This window comes from Acipenser ruthenus, chromosome 22, assembly GCF_902713425.1.
Source record: "Acipenser ruthenus chromosome 22, fAciRut3.2 maternal haplotype, whole genome shotgun sequence".
NCBI lineage: Eukaryota > Metazoa > Chordata > Actinopteri > Acipenseriformes > Acipenseridae > Acipenser > Acipenser ruthenus.
Window position 1 is genome coordinate 29,354,638 of NC_081210.1, and position 19,703 is coordinate 29,374,340.

Below are 19,703 nucleotides of genomic sequence, written 5' to 3' on the forward strand. Positions count from 1 at the left end.
CCACAACAGCAGATCAATACCTTAACCAGTCAATAACTAATAGAATATCTCAACATTAATCAGGGAGAGCGTAGCGGGCGAGAACATCTTTTTTGAAAGAGTTAGCTGGGAGGGAGGTGGGATTTTTCTCTCCCTGGGTCTGCGCTACCAAGATTGCCAGAGCCCCAAGGACCGAAACACATCTGCCCCCATCCCACTCAATCAACCAAAGAAATGGAAGGAGAGAGCTAGAACAGTGTGCTAGATTGATTTCCTGCAGAGTGCATCTCTGTTACTCACAGCTGTCCCCTGACAGTCTGCTGGTTTAATCACAGTTACCTCCTGACAGTCTGCTGGTTTAATCACAGTTGCCCCCTGACAGTCTGCTGGTTTAATCACAGAGCCGCATTTGGTCGCCACATTGTGGATCTCATAACTACATTGTGGGACTTCATCACTTGTGGGTGTAGTCACCCACCTCTCAATATAAAGAGATCCACGCAGCTTGCTGAAAATGAGACACCGAAACCCAGGCCCTGCTAAACATGCTCCTGTGGATCCAGCCCTCATGACCTGCCAGCTGTTACCATTTGCAGTGATCGAATCGATGATTCTTCTAAACCTTCTACCTTCCACACTGCAGCCCTGCACTCTAACCACTGAGCTACTAAAACCCTGTACCTTCCACACTGCAGCCCTGCACTCTAACCACTGAGCTACTAAAACCCTGTACCTTCCACACTGCAGCCCTGCACTCTAACCACTGAGCTACTAAAACCCTGTACCTTCCACACTGCAGCCCTGCACTCTGACCACTGAGCTACTAAAACCCTGTACCTTCCACACTGCAGCCCTGCACTCTAACCACTGAGCTACTAAAACCCACTGCCTTCCACTGCAATACAACCTGAAGTCTTCTCTCCTCCACAAGGCAGTGCTGATATTTTATTGTATCTATGTCCTTAAATTCACAAAGAAAATCCAAACTTCAGCTCCAAACTTGCTAGCTACACTGTATACAAAAATAAAATAAAATAAAATGAATGAATATAATGCAGGTCTGACTGCGACCCAAGCTTAAGGATTCAGCCGCAGGCAGATCAAGCTGTTCGACAAATCTCACAGAGACGTTAATAGAAAACGATGTCTTCATTTCAGCAGACATTACAGACAAAGACAGGCCATGGTAATACACTGCATTCTAGATGGATTTGAAAGGAATAATTTGAGGAATATGAATGCATCATTTATCAGCGGTGTCCATGCAATCCAGGGAAAGTAATGGAACCACTGCTTCAAAGCAGAAGTCTAACCTTTCAGTTTGTGTAAGGAGTAAGCGGATTAGGATCCAGCAGTCCCTTCAAACACCTAAATATACAAGCATCATAGGCCAGCAAGCAGCCAGGTGAATCCAAAATCATTTTCGATAGAAGTCTTGGCTACCGAATATTAAACCAATAGTATCGGTAACAGTTTAGTTGAAGGATTTTTTAATAATACATATCTAAACGTGTATTATAAAGATTGTAACTAACAGTATTAGGTATTTATTATGATTATATGCCATATCCACTGGTATAAAAGTTTACGCTAGAGCAACACAGACCCCTTCTCAGAACGCTTTAACTATAAATACAGTGCGTTTGTACAAAATAGTTTCAAACAGCTGGTAATGGAGCAGAGTGCTCATCATAATAAGCTTGATTCCCCAAAACAAGGGAGCCGCAACAGAAAAGCTGCCCCCCAAAGAAAAGCCAAGCAGTTGATTTCGTGAATGTATATTTGCAGAGGCATTTCTAATACGTTATCAGTCAATAAAACTGCAGAACATTTTTACAAGTGAATGACAGAGAAACCTTGTGGTCTTTATAGCAATTCTTTCTGGGTATTACAGAGAATTGTGCGGTGCTGGTCGTTATCAGCATCTCTTGTGTAGAAGTACACACTTAGACTATCAGGGATACAGCTGGATTGAGAGAGAAGGGCAACCTAGATTCAAAAGAGAATTAACTAGCAAACCACAAGGGATCACGCTCAATTGATAAATTGAACAAGATCAGTGTTTTGTCTGAAATTCACAGCCTACACAAAACCAACAAAGCTCCAATTCCACAAGTTCCTTTTGAATGAAAGTTTGTTTTTTTTTAAAACTAAAATCAAAGCTATATGCTGTGTATTGAGCAATGTACAGTGTGTGTTAGAGGCTGGCTATTTGTAGTGACAAGAGTGCCACACAGGACTGTCGACAGTGCAGAGGGAGAGAAGAAACGTCTCTTCATTTTGATAGACGCCGGCCAGAGCGACAGCCCTCAGCAGAAAACATCGCTGGGAAGTGCTGGCAGGGAATATTAATGCATCATTTATCATCTGTCCGCTCAGCCCCACTGTGAAACATGAAAACGTAACTGTAATGAAAATCCTATTGATTTCAGTCACTTTCCATTCAAGTTATTGCTTTCCTCTTCCTCTTCCTCTTCTGGCCGTTACTTTTAAGAGTTACTGTTGCATGGCAGTTTGAGCCACTCCAAGCTTTAACAGGATCTTAGACATGGACAGCTATGGAATGAGGACTATGATCACAGACCACCAACAGTCCATTAACAACTAGTCAGCATATTCATGACAATAGAGGGAAGCTTACAGTTCCAAAAAAACTGAGAAATAGCAGCAGCGACAATACAAAAGGTAATCAATGAAATAAAACACACAGAAAGCATTTATACAGTACTAAAACATATTGACTCTAGGACTCATGGTCCCAGACTGCACTTGACCTCATTATCAATGTGTCTAAAGCTTTAAAAAGACACAAGCATGCTTTTTTTTTTTTTTTTTTTAAATGGAAGAGTGGCTGATAGAATGACAATGTCAACCCATAAGTGTTGAATGCTGTGGGGATGGAAGAGAAATTGATCAGACAACACAGTGTGGATCAAAGGTTATGTTTACAGTGAGTTTTAATTACAGACAGCGGTTTTCAGACACTTGAGGAAAGGAAGGCGACTGGATAAACGGAACCAATCTGCAACAGTAACGGGAACAGCAGTCTCTATGGCCAACAAGGATATAAAAACGACAGCCAGTGACAGCTCCACCTCACAAATCAGAAATAAATAAAGCAGCTGATTGGCAGTCCTTAACAATACTGTTTATCAGTCAATGTATAGATATGGTTGTTATTCTATGTTGCACTAACTGTAGCATTTTACCAGTTCCAGCTACATCTGCTCCACTCCACCCCACCCCCCCCGCCCGCCACCCCAACAACACACACCTTGCCTGCACTTTTCTTTTTACTTTTCACCTCACTGTTTATCAGTGAGTTTAAGCAAAAACATGTATAAATGATCCACAGCACACAGCTTCAGAGAGACAGATTATTTCCAACGTCAGATTTCTCTGCATATTTTAGAGGCTGGCTTTATAAAAAGGAGCAGGTTGACTGTCTCAGTACAGGTTTCTTCTCTCGCTCGGAGCCCTTCTAGGCCTGTACACCGACAATGTGCTCCTGTCAGCATGAAGCAGATGTGAAGTGACACTGCTGGTATAGAGCCGAGGCAGACAGCATCACACAGCACCACTCGGGACTGCAACACAGCCCAGGTCCCCAGGACTCTGTGCCGTACTGCAAGCACACATTCCAGGGAAGGTTATTAAATTGACCTTCCTGCCTGCAACACTCTTAATTGTGAAGATTATAAACAGTAATATATATACTTTGCTCATATTTGTGAACTATTTCATCGTTATTAAAAGGGCATGCTACTTTATATAACCTAAAATCATTTCAAACCTGTTTAATATCATATTAGGTGTGTTCTCCAGCATTCTCTAGTGTTTGTGCTTGATTGTTTTTTTTATTTTTTATCATGCTTACTACTGTAAATATTCCAGTAAAATGCGCAGCTATAATATCTGTCCCCTTCTAAAGCTGTGATGTTGTATAGAGATTCCACATTTACTAGACCTTTCAGTTGCTCACCTCTAAGGATCTTTCCTAAAACCATCATATATTTCAAGAATGCAGCTTATGGGAGTCTATTAAGAAGAAATGCCCAAGGTTGAAAAAGACCTAAGCCTGGTAAATAAGCATCCGCCATCCACTGACGTTTTCAGCTTCCGGACCACTGTCCTTGAATACACAATAATACAGAAACATAATATTCTAACATGGAAAGAGCATTTTGAGTTGAACCAATTTCCTTGGGAGAGTAAATTCTTCAAATTAAGCATTCCGAATATCCAGCAGTGATCACAAACTGTGAAAAAAAAAAAAAAAAAAAAAAAAAACAACAACTACTGTGCTTTTAATTAAACAAATTGCCGTGCAGTGAACAGCCCTCTTGTTGTTAAACAGCTTATTTAACAAGGGATTAGAGAACGAGGATTTTTGCTGCTGTTGCTATTGGTGCAGTAAAGGTGTTGCAGAAACAGCTAACAATGTATCTCTTTAATCTAGATTTGCTCAGCAATACCCTTTCCACAGTACATACATAACACATGATCGTCACGCTTTGAAAACGCGATGGTAAACGAAGTGTAGGTCAATCACGTGGTCTGAACGCGTGTTGCTCATACGTGACTTGGATAACATGCTTGTGATGCTTTCAGTAATCCTGGGATCTCTTCAACAATGATGACCATATACCAAGCGTGTCTCTTGCATTGGGTGCAGTTCAGTTCATTTTTATGTGAATACCTCTTAAGAAACATTAGGCAAGTCTAAGTTAGCGTAAGAACAGGAAGGCTTAGACTAACAATTAATATTATCACTACCGCTTCATACAAAAGTCCTGAAAACTTATCTGAGCACATTCATTTAAAAGCATCTCATCCTGCACAAACAGGATTTATGGGTTAAAATTAACGGACACACTAAGAATAGATATTAGGAACCACTTCTCAAAAAAATATCACATTATGCTACTAACTGTAAGTTACCCAAGATTGAATCAGAAAAATGAGCCGGTCACATAAGCGCTACCTCAGCAGAGACGGAGGCATCGTCTGCTACAATGGTGACCCCTGACCTGCAGCCTGCCAGGACTCGTTTCAAGGAGATTCATTAAGAAGAGTGCAGACGATGTAGCTCTGGGCAGAAAGATGCATCTCTGAGAGTGTTTGCGCTGTGTGTGTATGTGCTTGTAGCTTTGCAACAGTTCTGATCGGGATGTGGTCGTGATGGAATGAATTTGACATTCATTTAGCTTGGTAGAGATCAGGGCTGAATGCGGCTGTGCAGGTCAGGGCTGACATACATTAGTGGGGAACAGAACCCATAAATTGCCTACTTGCACTATGCTGCTGTCACTCAATTTCCATAATTACTAATTAGTCAAAATAATTCCATAAAAGCATTTGTTTAGTACGAACACAGCAATTTTACCAAAAAAATAACAATCAAGATAGCCACCCACACAGTAAATTGCTCAATAGATTTAATCAATTATTGAAAAGCAAAAAGCACTGCGTTCCATGAGAATGCAGCGTTAAGTATTAAAAAAAAACAACGTTCCTGTGGGATTTGAAATAATCTTCAGCACAGAGAATATGACTATTTTAGGAGACTCTCCAATTAAGCTTCTTCACAGAGCATCTGTTTTTTTTAGCTGTTTTTCTTAAGGCAGCTGGTTCATTTTAACGTAACCTATTGATTAAACAAACACAATCCGAGAGGCAAGAGCTGCTTATTAAAGGAACAATGACACATTTTGATCATATGCCGATTACCCAGTGAAAGAGGTCGTACATGTATGGTATGTACGGCTGGTCTTAAATTTTCACCCCACTGCAAAACCCTTCAGCGACAGAACGACAGAATAAGGCATGTCTTCCTTTATTCACGAGGAGAGGGAACACAGGGCTCTGAACCTTCGGAAATGAACCCACCATCTCAACACACAAGCACCCAGCATTTCAGTTTAATTTATGCTAAGGAAATTAAGTATTTATACACAAATTGCAATGTTTTACTGGCTGCCCTTAAAGGATTTACTGCAGCAAGCCTTCATTACATAAGCCGCATCGCTGTTCACGCTCCTTGACTTTTCCAGTTTCATAAAGCACTTCTAAAGTAGCAGTCTGATAAATCCAATGCAATTGCATATACGAAAATACATCGAAAGAAAGAAAGAAGGGTTAACACATTAACCAATCATTTAGCCTAGCTGCCTTGAGATCTACAAAGCTATACTGTTCTTGACATATTGTTTTGAGAAACAGCTAGAAAGAAGACCCACCTACAAGAAAACGACCTGCTAGAAGACCTTGGCTGGTACCCCTGGTTGTATGGTACTTGCTTCTCCTGGATCAAGCTACGTGAAGCTCTTGTGGGATTGATAATCATCGAGTCAGCTTGGTCATAGGTCTATGGGCTTATCATTTTGTATTGATCATCCTGTAAAGCACATCAAGACGATGCTGTGTAAAACCATGATGCATTTTACACAATTGTTTGCTTACACAGCTCCACCGGTGGACCACTGTCATTCCTTCCGCTCTCTTCCCCAGGCTCTCTGCAGCCTCCCAAACTGAGACCATGGTCAGGCATTGCTGCATTATCCAAAACAGGTACAATATGTTGCATATTAGCGTTCAGATTAGATATCTTGGTATTCCAGTCTGTGTAAATCAACCTGGATTGGATCAACCACCTATCCATGGTTCTCTCAGCCTTAGCCCTATATTTATTTATGTTGATTAAATCAGTCCCTTGGGTACACTTTAAAACAGTATCCATTTCATATTTATATAGAGGAAATATTTAGATGCAGAGAGGTTTATAGCCACAGTTTTTTTTGTTTTTCAAGTGTGTGGATCACCGGAGCCACTGACGCAGACTTCAGTCACCTCTGAGGAAATATCTGACAGTGTCTACACAAACTGCAGTAAAATGACAGTCACCATCTCATGCAATGGAAAAGTAAAACTAACATCCAGAAATCGTGTGCGTTTGTTTCTTTCCAGCGCCCTTAGATGATACTCCAGTGTGACTACTACACAACATTCTTGAGCAGTAATATTGGTTTATCAATAGTGCAGTCAAATTGTTACCATTGAACGGCAGATCCACAGATTGTGGTCTGCTCTTACAATAGGTCTCTAGAGAAAAACATGATTAGGTTTTTGCAAGCGAGAGAGAGAGACAGAGAGAGCGCTAGGGAAAGGGAAGCGCCCAGGAGTTTTGGTTCAGTTCTCTCTCATTGTATTATATAAAAGGGGAAACGGGTTAGTGTACAGAATTGGTATCTTGTTCTTAGAAATTCGTTCCCTGGTAGTCAGTTCATAATGAGTATCACTCAAGGTATTGGCTGAATGGTTGAAAGATGAAAATTGCATGTACAATCCAATCCATGACAAATTGCTCCCTTCGTATTACCCAAAACCAGGCCCTACAAGTACATTGCAGGCTGCAAACTGACAGACTTAAAACTAATGAACTGAAAACCCAAGGAAAGGGCTGTGACCTGCGCAGTCAAACCCGATGACATTGCCAGTGTAACCCCACCTGGGTCTCACTCACCTCTCGGAGAGGAGACGGCTTGTCATATCAGCCCTGCTTAGGTCCACCACACTCCTTCATAACAGTTCAGAGGACAAGTCTAATTTAAAATAGACAGCAGTGCTGTGTTCCGGAGGGTCATGCCATCGCTGTAAAATAAAATCACTGGTTATTTCTGTAGCACGCCCGCTCGCCGTCTGATACTACAGATTGCTGCTCGCTGCAGTTTTCGGTCCAGTCAAAGCTGAGTGTGACACTTTTCTGCAAAAAAAGGTCACTGACACGACTGAAACCTGCTTATATTGACACATTCAAAAGTGAAGATACAGAGCATTTGTCAGCAAGGTGAGTCTGCAGCTGCCTGCAACTTCATTTATTGTGGCGTTGGCAGCAGACTTTGTACAAAGGGAAGCTGCTTCACACTGTATTGAAGGTCTCTCTTTAACCAAAGACACCACAGCTGAGACGCAACACCTATGAGCTGGTATACATCTCGGTGAGAACGAACTACCAAGTGATCAGGGGAACCTCAAGGTCATTCAGAGAAACAGGAGGTGAGGCAGCTTTCAAAACTCAATATTTAGCGACTGCCAACTGTACAGAAGCTACAGACTTAATAGAAAAAGGGAAACTAAGCAGTACGTGATTTTATAATTATGTGCTGTTAAACTGTATGTATTTATTTATTTTATTGTTTTTAACGGGGGCTGCAAATGTTACTTTAGCTCTTAGTCTTCTCCGGCTGTTGCTCTAAATTGAGCTTGGCTCCCCCTGGTGGATATTTATAGGGATGACTTGCCCTTATCTCTACACACAGTGGCTTTCACAGTGAATCACAGTGGTCTGTAAACAATAATCTCTCATGTGTTGATTCCTGTACCCATCCACAGATCGGATCCAGCAGGTCAGTCCCCCCTAACTACATTTGCGGAGGTTGTAGCATGACCCAGGGGAGCACTTTATTGAGCTGTGATTGGAGCTCAATACATTCATTCATTTTCTTGAATTTTGTTTTTTTTTCAAAGTCACATAAGTTATCAGTGCTGGTTCTGGAAGGATATTACACTCCGGGTTATCAATCAAATGAAATAATGCACAACTCTGGACCTAGATGGAGGTTTAATTGCTCAGTTAAATCATTTAGAACACGGTTAGAACAAAGATCTGGACTGGAACCACTATTAAATTGCCCAGCCCTGATCCAGACCACGGTGGATCTTACCTTCACCATAAAAAGAAAACAAAAACTGCTCTTTCCCTTTCCACTGCACCTTAATAGTTAATGAGGGAGTTGATAAATCGCACCCGAGGGAGAGCACCAGACAGATTCATGCAAATGGCTGCAGTATTTAGATCTGCTGTTTATTAGATTGTTATACCGGACCCCGCAGTGTGTGTTTTAAGGGTGTGACACATTCTCCTGGGGCTCCCCTTTATTCTGCCCAGTGGAGAGAATGGGCCTGTATGGTAAAGACAGTGCCTGCTCAAGGAGCTAGACCCTATACATATTCCAATTCACCCTTTCTAAAGAAACCAGAGGATTTAAACTAGGGCTCCACATTAATGCATGTCAGCTTGTCAGGTTCTGGTAAAATATTTGCTGCTGCTTCTACTAGAGTATTTCTAGGGGTGTCAGTCAGCGTGATCGGCAGCACCAATTCCTGTCGGTTACAGAAAACAGAACAAACCCTTGATGAAAGGAAACAAGGACTTAGATTAGCAGGTGATACAGCAAAACAGCCTTTTTCTTTTTTCAAAAGGTGAACTCAATTCAGCACGTTCCTGGAGAGAAAAGCGCCGCTGCACATTAATTATCTGAACGATGTCGGTGTTCCCTTTACAGGAGAGACGTTCTCGCACTGCAAAGTAGATGTGCCGACTGTGTGCATCGGACTGACTGCGTCTGATTGAAGAAGCCAGCAGGACTCACTCTGCAGTTCACCTGGTCTCTTTCCTGCTATAGTCCTTGGCCAGTCCCTTCAGAAAGTCTCTTGGATAACAGGGGCTTTAATGCAGTGTACTGAGACAGACTTCATAAAGCACCAACAGAAAAACACAGTCAAACAAACAAAAACAGCACTGCTGGCAGAGGACTGTATCAGGGGTAAAGGAATGGTTCTGAGGTCATTTGTTCTGTCTGACTGGCTACAGTAGCCAGTTCTGCAAGACAAGCTAGCAGAGCCACATTCCCATACACATACTTAGAGTGGGACTCTGCTTGTATTCAGAATACACATTTCTGTCAGGGTGGGAGGCCTAATAATAAAATCAAAAAAAATAAAAACACCTTCAAGAACAGACTCAATATATATATATATATATATATATATATATATATATATATATATATATATATATATATATATATATATATATATGGGCAGCTGGCTCTTTGAGCCTATATATATATATATATATATATATATATATAGACTCCGTACATAGTGTTACAAATAAATCATTTTATGTTAAACTCCCCTCGCTGTGTGCAAAGTGTTCACCACACACACCCCTTTAATTCATCACTTTCTTTTACCAGTGGGACCCAAATCAAATTTTCTTTTTTTTTTTTTTTGTTAAATGTACCTCACTGTGTGCAAAACAATTGCCGAAACAAGCGTGTTAATAATTTGCTGTGTGTATCTGCTCAGGGACACAATCTTTATGCAAAGTTCTCCACGGTGGTATAGTTCTTTTCCAGATGAATTATGCTAATCTTTTTTCATTTCTTACTTGTGTCTTTACTGCCCTTTAAACTTTTATAAACGCTAACAGTGGAAATATAAATGTGACAACATTGTACCTGCTTCGTTTCTTTTCTTTTTGGGATATGATCAAAGAATCTACTTCTTTATATGTGAATACTACAGGGCAATACCAAGCTGATCCCAGGACTTGATTGAAGTCGATAAAATCATAAATGGTAGAGACAAATTGAACCCAAGTCACTACTTCAAATGTAGCACAAAGAGGCATACAAGGAAGCTTTCCTGAAGACCATAATACCTGCGCACACACACACACACGCACACACACGCACACACACACACACACACACACACATTTGCTCAGACACATGCAGGAACACACACAAATGCTTGTAATTCTTTGTTTTGTAGCTGAGATTGCATCTCTGGGTTAAAGTCCCCTTCCGGTGTAGGGATTTCCCTTGTGAATGACAGCAAAGCAGTTTAGTGTTTGATTGTGGTCTAGACCTGCTTTAACAAAGGATAACTATCTCTATCTTATTTGTTTGAAAGGAATACCTCTCAGTGTGAAGATATTAAGTCTTTGATATTTATGAATGCTGCGCCGGCAGTCCACCTTCTGCCAATTGCGCAATAAGTTTGTGTTCACAGTTCATTTTAAGCTATCCTCTGTTTAAAAAGGCACACTGCTAGTTTGGGTTTTCGATCTGCATCTAGGCCCTGCTACGCTGAATAGATGTGGTGTTCAGGCTTTAATTTTCTTTAAATCAGGTTTGGAAATGCCTGTTATTAAAACATTACTGTTGCAATATTACAGGTAAAATTAAATGCATAATTCAGTGTTTTAAAAAGCATCAGGGGATTAGAATCAACATTACTGACTCTAACCTGAGGGGTTTTAAGGGTCTTAAGAGGTTGTGTGGTCCAATGGTTAAAGAAAAGGTCTTGTAACCAGGAGGTCCCTGGTTCAAATCCCAGCTCACTCACTGACTCACTGTGTGACCCTGAAGAAGTCACTTAACCTCCTTGTGTTCCATCTTTCAGGTGAGACATTGTTGTGACTGTGCAGCTGACGCATAGTTCACACACCCTAGTCTCTGCAAGTCGTCTTGGATAAAGGCTAAATAAACTAATAATAATAAACAAGAACATTAGCATAATTTTTTTAAAAAACATCAAAATATAAGAAGATTGGGTAATAAGTTGTGGGTTCTAGGTGAGAAGAACACATCTGAACAATTGCCCCACCTCTCCTGTACATCTCACTGATGATGCCTGGCAAGGTTACTCCCAGAGAAATGTAAAAGGTTAAGGACACTAGTTATTTGGTATCTCTTTTATCCCTGTTCATCCCGATTTTGAAGAAGGTGTCCCGGGAATTCAATATGCCATCCCAGGACACTAAATGCTAGTTCCATAAATTGAGATAAATCCGTATACAATGTAACTACAATAACAATAGGCTCACAATATGAATTGGTTGTCAATACTATAGTAGTAATCGTATCAATGTTTCCTATTGGATGACTATAAGATTTCTAAAGAGAGCTTCAACTTTTAACACCCCCCTCTTCAGTTCGGAGGTCCCAGTTTTTTTGGTGACTCTAATCTCTCTCCTGCACTGAAGAGTCGTGTACAAATGTCTATTTATTCAACCTCTCCGACGAGGCTGCAAGGAGTTCATTATTCCTATCCTGCCCTGAAAAAAACAAAACAAAAAAACAGTCCCTGAACTTGTCCGATGCTGTGCAGCTTGATCCACCAGTTAAGAAATCGCTGTGTGATTAGAACTCAGAATTGTTTGGTACGAGGGAGAGAGGGCTTCAATTGAATTTTCATTTTCATTGATTTTAACCTTTTAAAATTCAGCGCACATCCCCTTTTTAAGTGGCAGTCTAGCACAGACACAGAATAAAAAGAATTGGGATTCAGTTAAACTTTAAAAAACCTTAAAAAAAGAGAGAATGTAATTTTACTCATTTTCCAGAAGCAGTGTTAGCGGCCCAGGACTTCAAAGTGTTGATTTATTTTGACGTTATCCAAACACACTTAATTATTTAGTGTAAAGAGGAGGGGTTATTTGGAGTATAGTGACATTGCCCCCTGGAGCATGTTTATTTGTTTCAATTTATTTGCAATTAATTCAACATGAAATCCCACTCAGCTTCATCATCTCGTGTACAGAAGTGTCCTGGGGTAAGTGCACCAATTACTGAAGCAAGCCAAAACACTGTCCATGACTGCAAACGCATGCTGAAAGCAAACACGATGCAAATCAGGTGCAACAAGCCTGCCTCATGAGTGGCAATTAACCAACCAACACTAAACTCCACATTACAGGAGGAAAAATGACCCATTGTGCTTTACAGCCTGAATATCTTCCAGAATCATATTAGCAATGCACAAGAACCAGCTCAGTCTGGCAACACTGCTGGGCTTAATTGATGAAATCCTTATCAGAGCAGCACAAACACAAGCAAGCAAAACACACACAAACCACTTCTACTCACTCGCAGTCTGCTGCTTACACTTACTGTTGTTACATTTTGTTTAGTTCTTTATTTTTTAATGGAGAATGAGAGGTGAACCAATATTTCATTGTGTTTTATTGAAATTTAGAAAAGGTGAATATATATATATATATATATATTACTATTTGACCTTATTCCCTAATTCACACCAGACAGGCACCACGCTATCGAACAGAACCTCCCAACATGACAGATCACATCTCTACAGACAAGGAGTCACCCAACATTCCAGCAGTCGCCTCACACACACACACACACACAAACACAAAAGCCCATGACCCAGCAAGCCGCTTTCTTTGTACCTTGTCACATACAATAAAGTGAATTCTGTGTCTGAACAGCAGATCTCTGCTTCGCTTCACAAATGCAAATCTGGTCTTGTAATGAGATGCTAATACACTGTGCCCAGTACACACTACGTATTTAATATACAGCCTTTTTTACACTTCAACAAACAGCATGTGTTGAACGCAACAGCTATAAAACGCCAGGGTATTCCTGTACTGAAGGCGCTGGCTCGGAGACCCTGCTTGTGCCCTGAACTCCCTGCAGCAGGTAAAACAATTGTATGAATTCCTTATTAATCTGTGTTAGATCCTTTAATGTGGAATTAGTTCCATGTGTTAGACACAGAGCTAATGAACTGGAACACAGACTGTTAGAATGTGTTTAGTCACAGGTGATACTGCCATGCAGATGGGAGGGTGTATTTCACATGTGAGTCGCTAGAATGTGACTCGACTGACAGCAGGCTTTTTTTGGGTGGGGGGTTATTACCTGTACAAATTCTACTACCAGTAAGAAACTCCCAAATGAATGCTGCTGTACTGGTTTAACATCAGGGATGAAGAAAGAGAAATCTGTTTCATTGTCCTGAAGTTTAGAAGTGTGAAATGGGTAGTTGTATTAAGAATTTGTTTTGTGCAGCTGGTGGCAGCAGTGAAATCAGTTGCTTTAATGTCTGTTAAATTCTGGTAGTAACATGTTTTATTCAATATCATTTTGCAAAGGGGTTTTTTTGTTTGTTTTAATTGTTACTCTGCATTATAATGTATGTAAAAACAAAAACGTTTCCCAGTCTTGGACACACATAAGGGTAATCCGCCAGAACGCATGCAAGCATGGCAGTGTTTTCTTTAAAATGGAAATGAATAGAAACCAGAACGCGCCATACCATCCCTGGGAATACGCAGCTCTGTAGCTCGGTTTCACTTCACTTGTTTGGTTGATATTATAATTTCCCAATGCGAGGACGAGATTATAGAGTGCGCACACACACACACACTCGCGGGTACAGAACAGAATTCTGTTCTGACTACCAGATAATCTGCCTGCCTAACAAAATCTATAACTAGTCCCTTCAGGAACGGCATCTAAAATGCATTTTATGAAACGGGCGCACATGTGTGCGCGTTCGGGTACAATGCAGTAAATACAAACACACGTTGATACTTGCAACAATAAGTACTGTGCCTCACTTAACACAGTCAGTATAACCATTTGGTGTCTCTAGGCTGTAAATTACATACGGACGTATGCACCTGTCAAAAGTACTAGTAGAGCATGCTAGAATACAAAAACAGTTAGACAGGCAAATATGATGTGATCATTAATTATCCCATCATCCGCTTTCTCTTGATAAATTGACAGTTATATCAGCACTCCTTCACAAGAAGATCACATGAAAAAGAGGGCATACTGCACAGGGGAGCAGGGTTCCCATTGGTCGCAAGTGGAAATGAGCCACAAAAGTAATTGCCTAAATAGCCGAGTATAATTCGACCCGTCCCATCATTACCATGGTTATTGTAGTGATTGCAATTATCGAGCAATACAAGGTGTAGGCTATTATTAAAATATTCTATTAAAAAACAAACACGATCACTTTACAATGCCATTTAAAATGAAGCAAATGATACAGGCCTAAGTGAAAACGATTATACTTAGGTATACATAATGATGTGTGAAACATTTGCAATTCTAACAGCGAGTCAAACTTCCGATGAAGACAGTGACCTTAAGGGAAAAACACAACACAACACAACAAAACAATCTAGATAATGCAAACAAACTGTATACGGTACAGAAACCCGACGACGCGCATCACTAAAAAGTCCAAGCAAAGTGAAAGTTATGCAGCAAGCAGTTCATCACTGAAAGCAGATGATGATAACGTATTAGCCGAGCAGAACTTACCGCTGCAGGTGCAGAGGGCGAGCAGCAGCAACACCAGCCCGGACCTCCAGCTGACAAAGGGACGGAGGTGCAGCACCGCCACCACCACCACCATCATCATCATCATCATCATCATCATCATTGTCCGTTCAAGTTTGTTATTCACAGGTGTGATGCCGATTAGAAGAAAACGGAATCTCTGTTTCTCGTCCCAATTGTTTTTTTTCTCTCTCTTTCTCTCTGTTTTCTTTTCAGCGTCACACATCAAAAGTGTATTTTTTGTACCACACACTAATCCACCACCTTTCCCATCGATTCCTCCTCTGTCTCAGAGGCGCCGCACAGGTATCATACGGTGGTGTAGCCAGGGACAGCAAGCAGAACGCTGGGCGTCTTCGTATGCGCTTCGCTCAGCAGTGGGAGAGCGGCAGTAGCCTGTCTGTGTCTTTCTCTCCTCCTTGCTTGCTTGTACTACCTCCTGCTCCGACAGTGATCTCGCATGAACTGAATTTCAGTAGTGGAACAGATGCTTGTACAGCAATGCAGGAGGAGAGAAACAGAGAGGTAACACCGAGGCAGCAGCAGCGCAGCAAAACCGGGCGCGGATCACACGCCCTTGTACGGAATGGAGTTGATTTTAATTATTGCATCTCATACAGCGCAGCTATTTATTGAAAATCTCAGACCGATTGGGACTAAAGTTACATGCATGAGCAGCAATCGTAATTTTGACATACTGTCATACTCAGGATAGAAGTTTAGATAATACTAGGAGTTAGATAACAATTGCACCAGGAACATCCTTCCGATCTGGACAAAGGCTTTAGCTGAAACGACTATGCAAGCTGATGTGAATCACGAAACATGACGCGTTTATTAAGTTTCACTGTCACTTGTCACTGGAAAGCAGGTTTTATAGAAATCACAAACTGACAACCGAGTCCCAAAGTTGCGTGTCCAGACCATTTCTTGAGTGAAAACGGTGGGGGAAGAAACTTTTGCAAGACACCTTAGCGGTAAGATGCAGACACCCAGGGCAGATATTGCATTAGAAGAAGCAATGACAGTGGTGTGTGCAATGGGGGGTTTCATTCCACAGAGAAGCTATTAGGAATACATTGGTGACTGTTGACTGCTGGGTGCGACCTACAGACCAGCAATCACAATGGAATTAAGACTTTAATTGCATAGCATTTTGAGCTGCCCCTTGTTTTACAATGCCTCATCATTCATTAGCCACAGTCTGCAGGCAAGAAGAAGCCCAGGTCTAAGCTCGTACTAAAACCCAGGATGGCTCAAATTGCTATGCATTGGTAGGCTATTCCATCCTTGTATTACAGTGTTTTCCAGTGTAAATCGAAGAGACGGGTGCAGATCTTGGATTGATAAAACATTAGACTGAAAGGGATACAAAAAATATTCAGCAACTCTCAAATATACAAAAGCTCTGTTCTTTGTTGTTTAAAACCAACTCTTCGGGGAAACAGACAGAATACTAAAGCCAGGTTATAAATAAATAGAATGAATCCCTCCCATCTTTAAAGTGTGCAAAGTGACTAGAAATGCAGCCGTGTACACTGCTTGCGGAGGAGGCTTCATTAACCCTCTCCCCAGGAGCATGATCCCAAGTGCAGAAGGGTGGGGAGTCTGGGATGGTGTGGGGAATGTTCCCCTGGTATGCCCTGGGTTTACTGCTCCCCTTGGATTGGTGTGCATGACCTAAACACAGAACTGCATGCTATGAGCATGTGCATAGAGAGAGAGGGGGTTTATCCAGACCCTGTCCTTCACCTTTTTGTCGTGTGTTTCTGTATGAAGCCAGTAAAACAGTTTGGACTATGTTGCAATCACTGCCTGCAATCTCTGGTCTGTGCACTAGCTCTTTTAATGGCATTAAACTGAAGTAAACACTGAAGCAAAACAATCAATCATTAATAAACCGCTGCACTGGGGACCTGACATGTGGTACAAATTGTTAGATTAATCTGCTTTGTGTGCAATGCTGAGCTTAAAAAGTCCCAGTAGGACCCTACAGAGATAGATAGTTAAATAGGTTGGACATTGGTGGCAGGATGGATCGGATCAATGGGCAGACAGATGGGTAGAGAAAGAGAGTGACTGACAGGTAGATAGATAAGACAGATTGTAAAAACATAGCGCTTCTTAAAGTCTTGTATAGAAGCCTTGTCTGGTAGAATTATGATTTGTGTTAGACAGGTGGGCAATCAGTTCAGTGCTGATCCAATCTGACAAGTCTGTATGAAGTATAAACATACATGTGACCAATGAAACCTCTAATCTCTCTCTCTCTCTCTCTCTCTCTCTCTCTCTCTCTCTCTCTCTCTCTCTCTATATATATATATATATATATAGATAGATAGATAGATAGATAGATAGATAGATAGATAGATAGATATTTCAAGTCTTTTACCTATAGTAGCTGTGGTTTTTGATTGCTAGTTGCAGGCATGTATTTGTGCACCCCTAGTTCTGTGCACCATACAATATGGGCTACATTTTCAAAGCTATTTACTCCATAGAAAGCAGCTGTTAAAGTTAACAAACCAGAATTAAGGAACCCAGGAATTTAATTCACTCCGAAATAGTTTCTTATTCATTTTACAATTGCAAATGCTGAAGTCAAAATTAATTGAATGAAATAACTTTGAGAATTGGGCCCCTATGTGTTTAAAAACGCCCTCAAAATGAAACACAACTAATGAAAAAGAACAATTAATGGAGAAGACAATACAACTTTGCAAAGATCTGCATTAACACACCCGATGCAATCATCAAGCACTTAAAACACAGATGATTAATTACACATTTGCATAATAAATGTCATGAGCAAACATAAAACACAGAACAAGAGCCAAAATAATTTTCTGCCATAAATAATCATTTTCTTACTACCATTCTCATGTCAAGGCGACCCATTTTTAATGTGTCCTCATTCATTTTATACTCGCTTGTCTTTTCCTCTTAAGCATGTCAATTCTTTCTATTGATCAGTTGTGATGTAATTAATTTTCAGGAAAATTCCCCCAAGACTTCCAACCAACAGGTGACTTCCGATCAACAAGCTTTCTGTATTACAATCAATCCTTAATTTCAGATTTCATTACCTGCTGTAATCAACAATCTTTTCAGCTAAGAGTTTTCAAACTCCCTGTGCAGGTCAACGGGCTTATCTGATATAATGAGCATTATTCCATGGATTTTGACATACCCACTATTCCCCAGTGCTAGCTAAGTATATAGACATCTAGAGTCAAGAGTGATCCTAACAAAGGTAGATATATAAATACATATCAGATAACACTTTACATGAACTGTCTCTTAATTACCCATGATTGCGCAGTAATAACACAGTCATTACAGAGATGGTGGTCAAGTCTAAATGACAAAATTCCAATTCCAAATGTCTTTTGTAATTGCACTGCATTGACACATGTGGTTGTGCATTTATGATGCACTGCAATGTGCCTGCCTAATGCTGCTTTAGGTAAGGTAGTCCAAGATTAGTGCTGGCTGGGGTCTGTAAAATTAGCCGTAGATGTACAAAACTGGGCAAATTAGAATAAAGAGAATAGATATTCATGTAGGGATGTGATATCTTCAGAAATACCATTTTACAAAACATAAAAATGGAGTACCCAATTGGAACAAAATTGTATAATATGTAAGCCCCTTTTTCAAAGAGATTTCACAGTTGATGTCTTTTTTTCCATCTGAAACGTTTTAGTATAACTAATGGGGAACAAATCACCCCCCTGCAGCCAGTTGCTGAAATAAATTGTTTTAAAGGAAAGCATGGGGCAAGTGATCAGGTGTGCCTGGAGAGGAGAGGTGAGTCTGATGAAGAGGAGGGTGTTTGAAAAGCAGAGCGCTGTGAGTCTGATGAAGAGGAGGGTGTTTGAAAAGCAGAGCGCTGTGAGTCTGATGAAGAGGAGGGTGTTTGAAAAGCAGAGCGCTGTGAGTCTGATGAAGAGGAGGGTGTTTGAAAAGCAGAGCGCTGTGAGTCTGATGAAGAGGAGGGTGTTTGAAAAGCAGAGCGCTGTGAGTCTGATGAAGAGGAGGGTGTTTGAAAAGCAGAGCGCTGTGAGTCTGATGAAGAGGAGGGTGTTTGAAAAGCAGAGCGCTGTGAGTCTGATGAAGAGGAGGGTGTTTGAAAAGCAGAGCGCTGTGAGTCTGATGAAGAGGAGGGTGTTTGAAAAGCATTGCGCTGTGAGTCTGATGAAGAGGAGGGTGTTTGAAAAGCAGAGCGCTGTGAGTCTGATGAAGAGGAGGGTGTTTGAAAAGCAGAGCGCTGTGAGTCTGATGAAGAGGAGGGTGTTTGAAAAGCAGAGCGCTGTGAGTCTGATGAAGAGGAGGGTGTTTGAAAAGCAGAGCGCTGTGAGTCTGATGAAGAGGAGGGTGTTTGAAAAGCAGAGCGCTGTGAGTCTGATGAAGAGGAGGGTGTTTGAAAAGCAGAGCGCTGTGAGTCTGATCCGGGTGGATTAAAGAGTCATCTCTGCTTGTCTTGAATCTGGGTTTTCTGGTTCAATTCAAGTCATCTTGGTTGGGAGAGCTCCTGGCTCAGCCCTGTTTCATTGACAACTTTTGAAAAAGGATAGTTAACCTCCGAGTCTAGTTGTGAGAGTAACTTGTCTGATTGTTTGCCAGAGAGCCCTGAGAAGGATCTCTATCACAGGGCTATCTGTGGGGAATGAAGCTGCATGCTTAAAGCAAGCTCTTTTCTAGTACATGAACCACCCACTCACCCATTGAAAGAGCAGTCCATGAAGACCAATTGGAAATACTCTCCGA

General features: G+C 41.0%; 1 protein-coding gene across 3 annotated transcripts in view; it reads right to left on the bottom strand.

Annotated features, from left to right (window-relative positions):
- Nucleotides 1–15,564, bottom strand: part of LOC117973668 (netrin receptor UNC5A-like) — a 105,424-nt gene extending 89,860 nt beyond the window's left edge. Inside the window, exon 1 of one of the 3 annotated variants that reach the window (XM_058996435.1) lies at nt 14,916–15,564. In XM_058996435.1, coding sequence (XP_058852418.1) covers nt 14,916–15,159 — 244 coding nt within the window. In that variant the 5' untranslated portion in view covers nt 15,160–15,564. The remainder of the gene's footprint in view (nt 1–14,915) is intronic. The other 2 variants (XM_058996437.1, XM_058996436.1) reach the window with 2 other exon arrangements.
- Between the last annotated feature and the right edge of the window lie 4,139 nt (nt 15,565–19,703).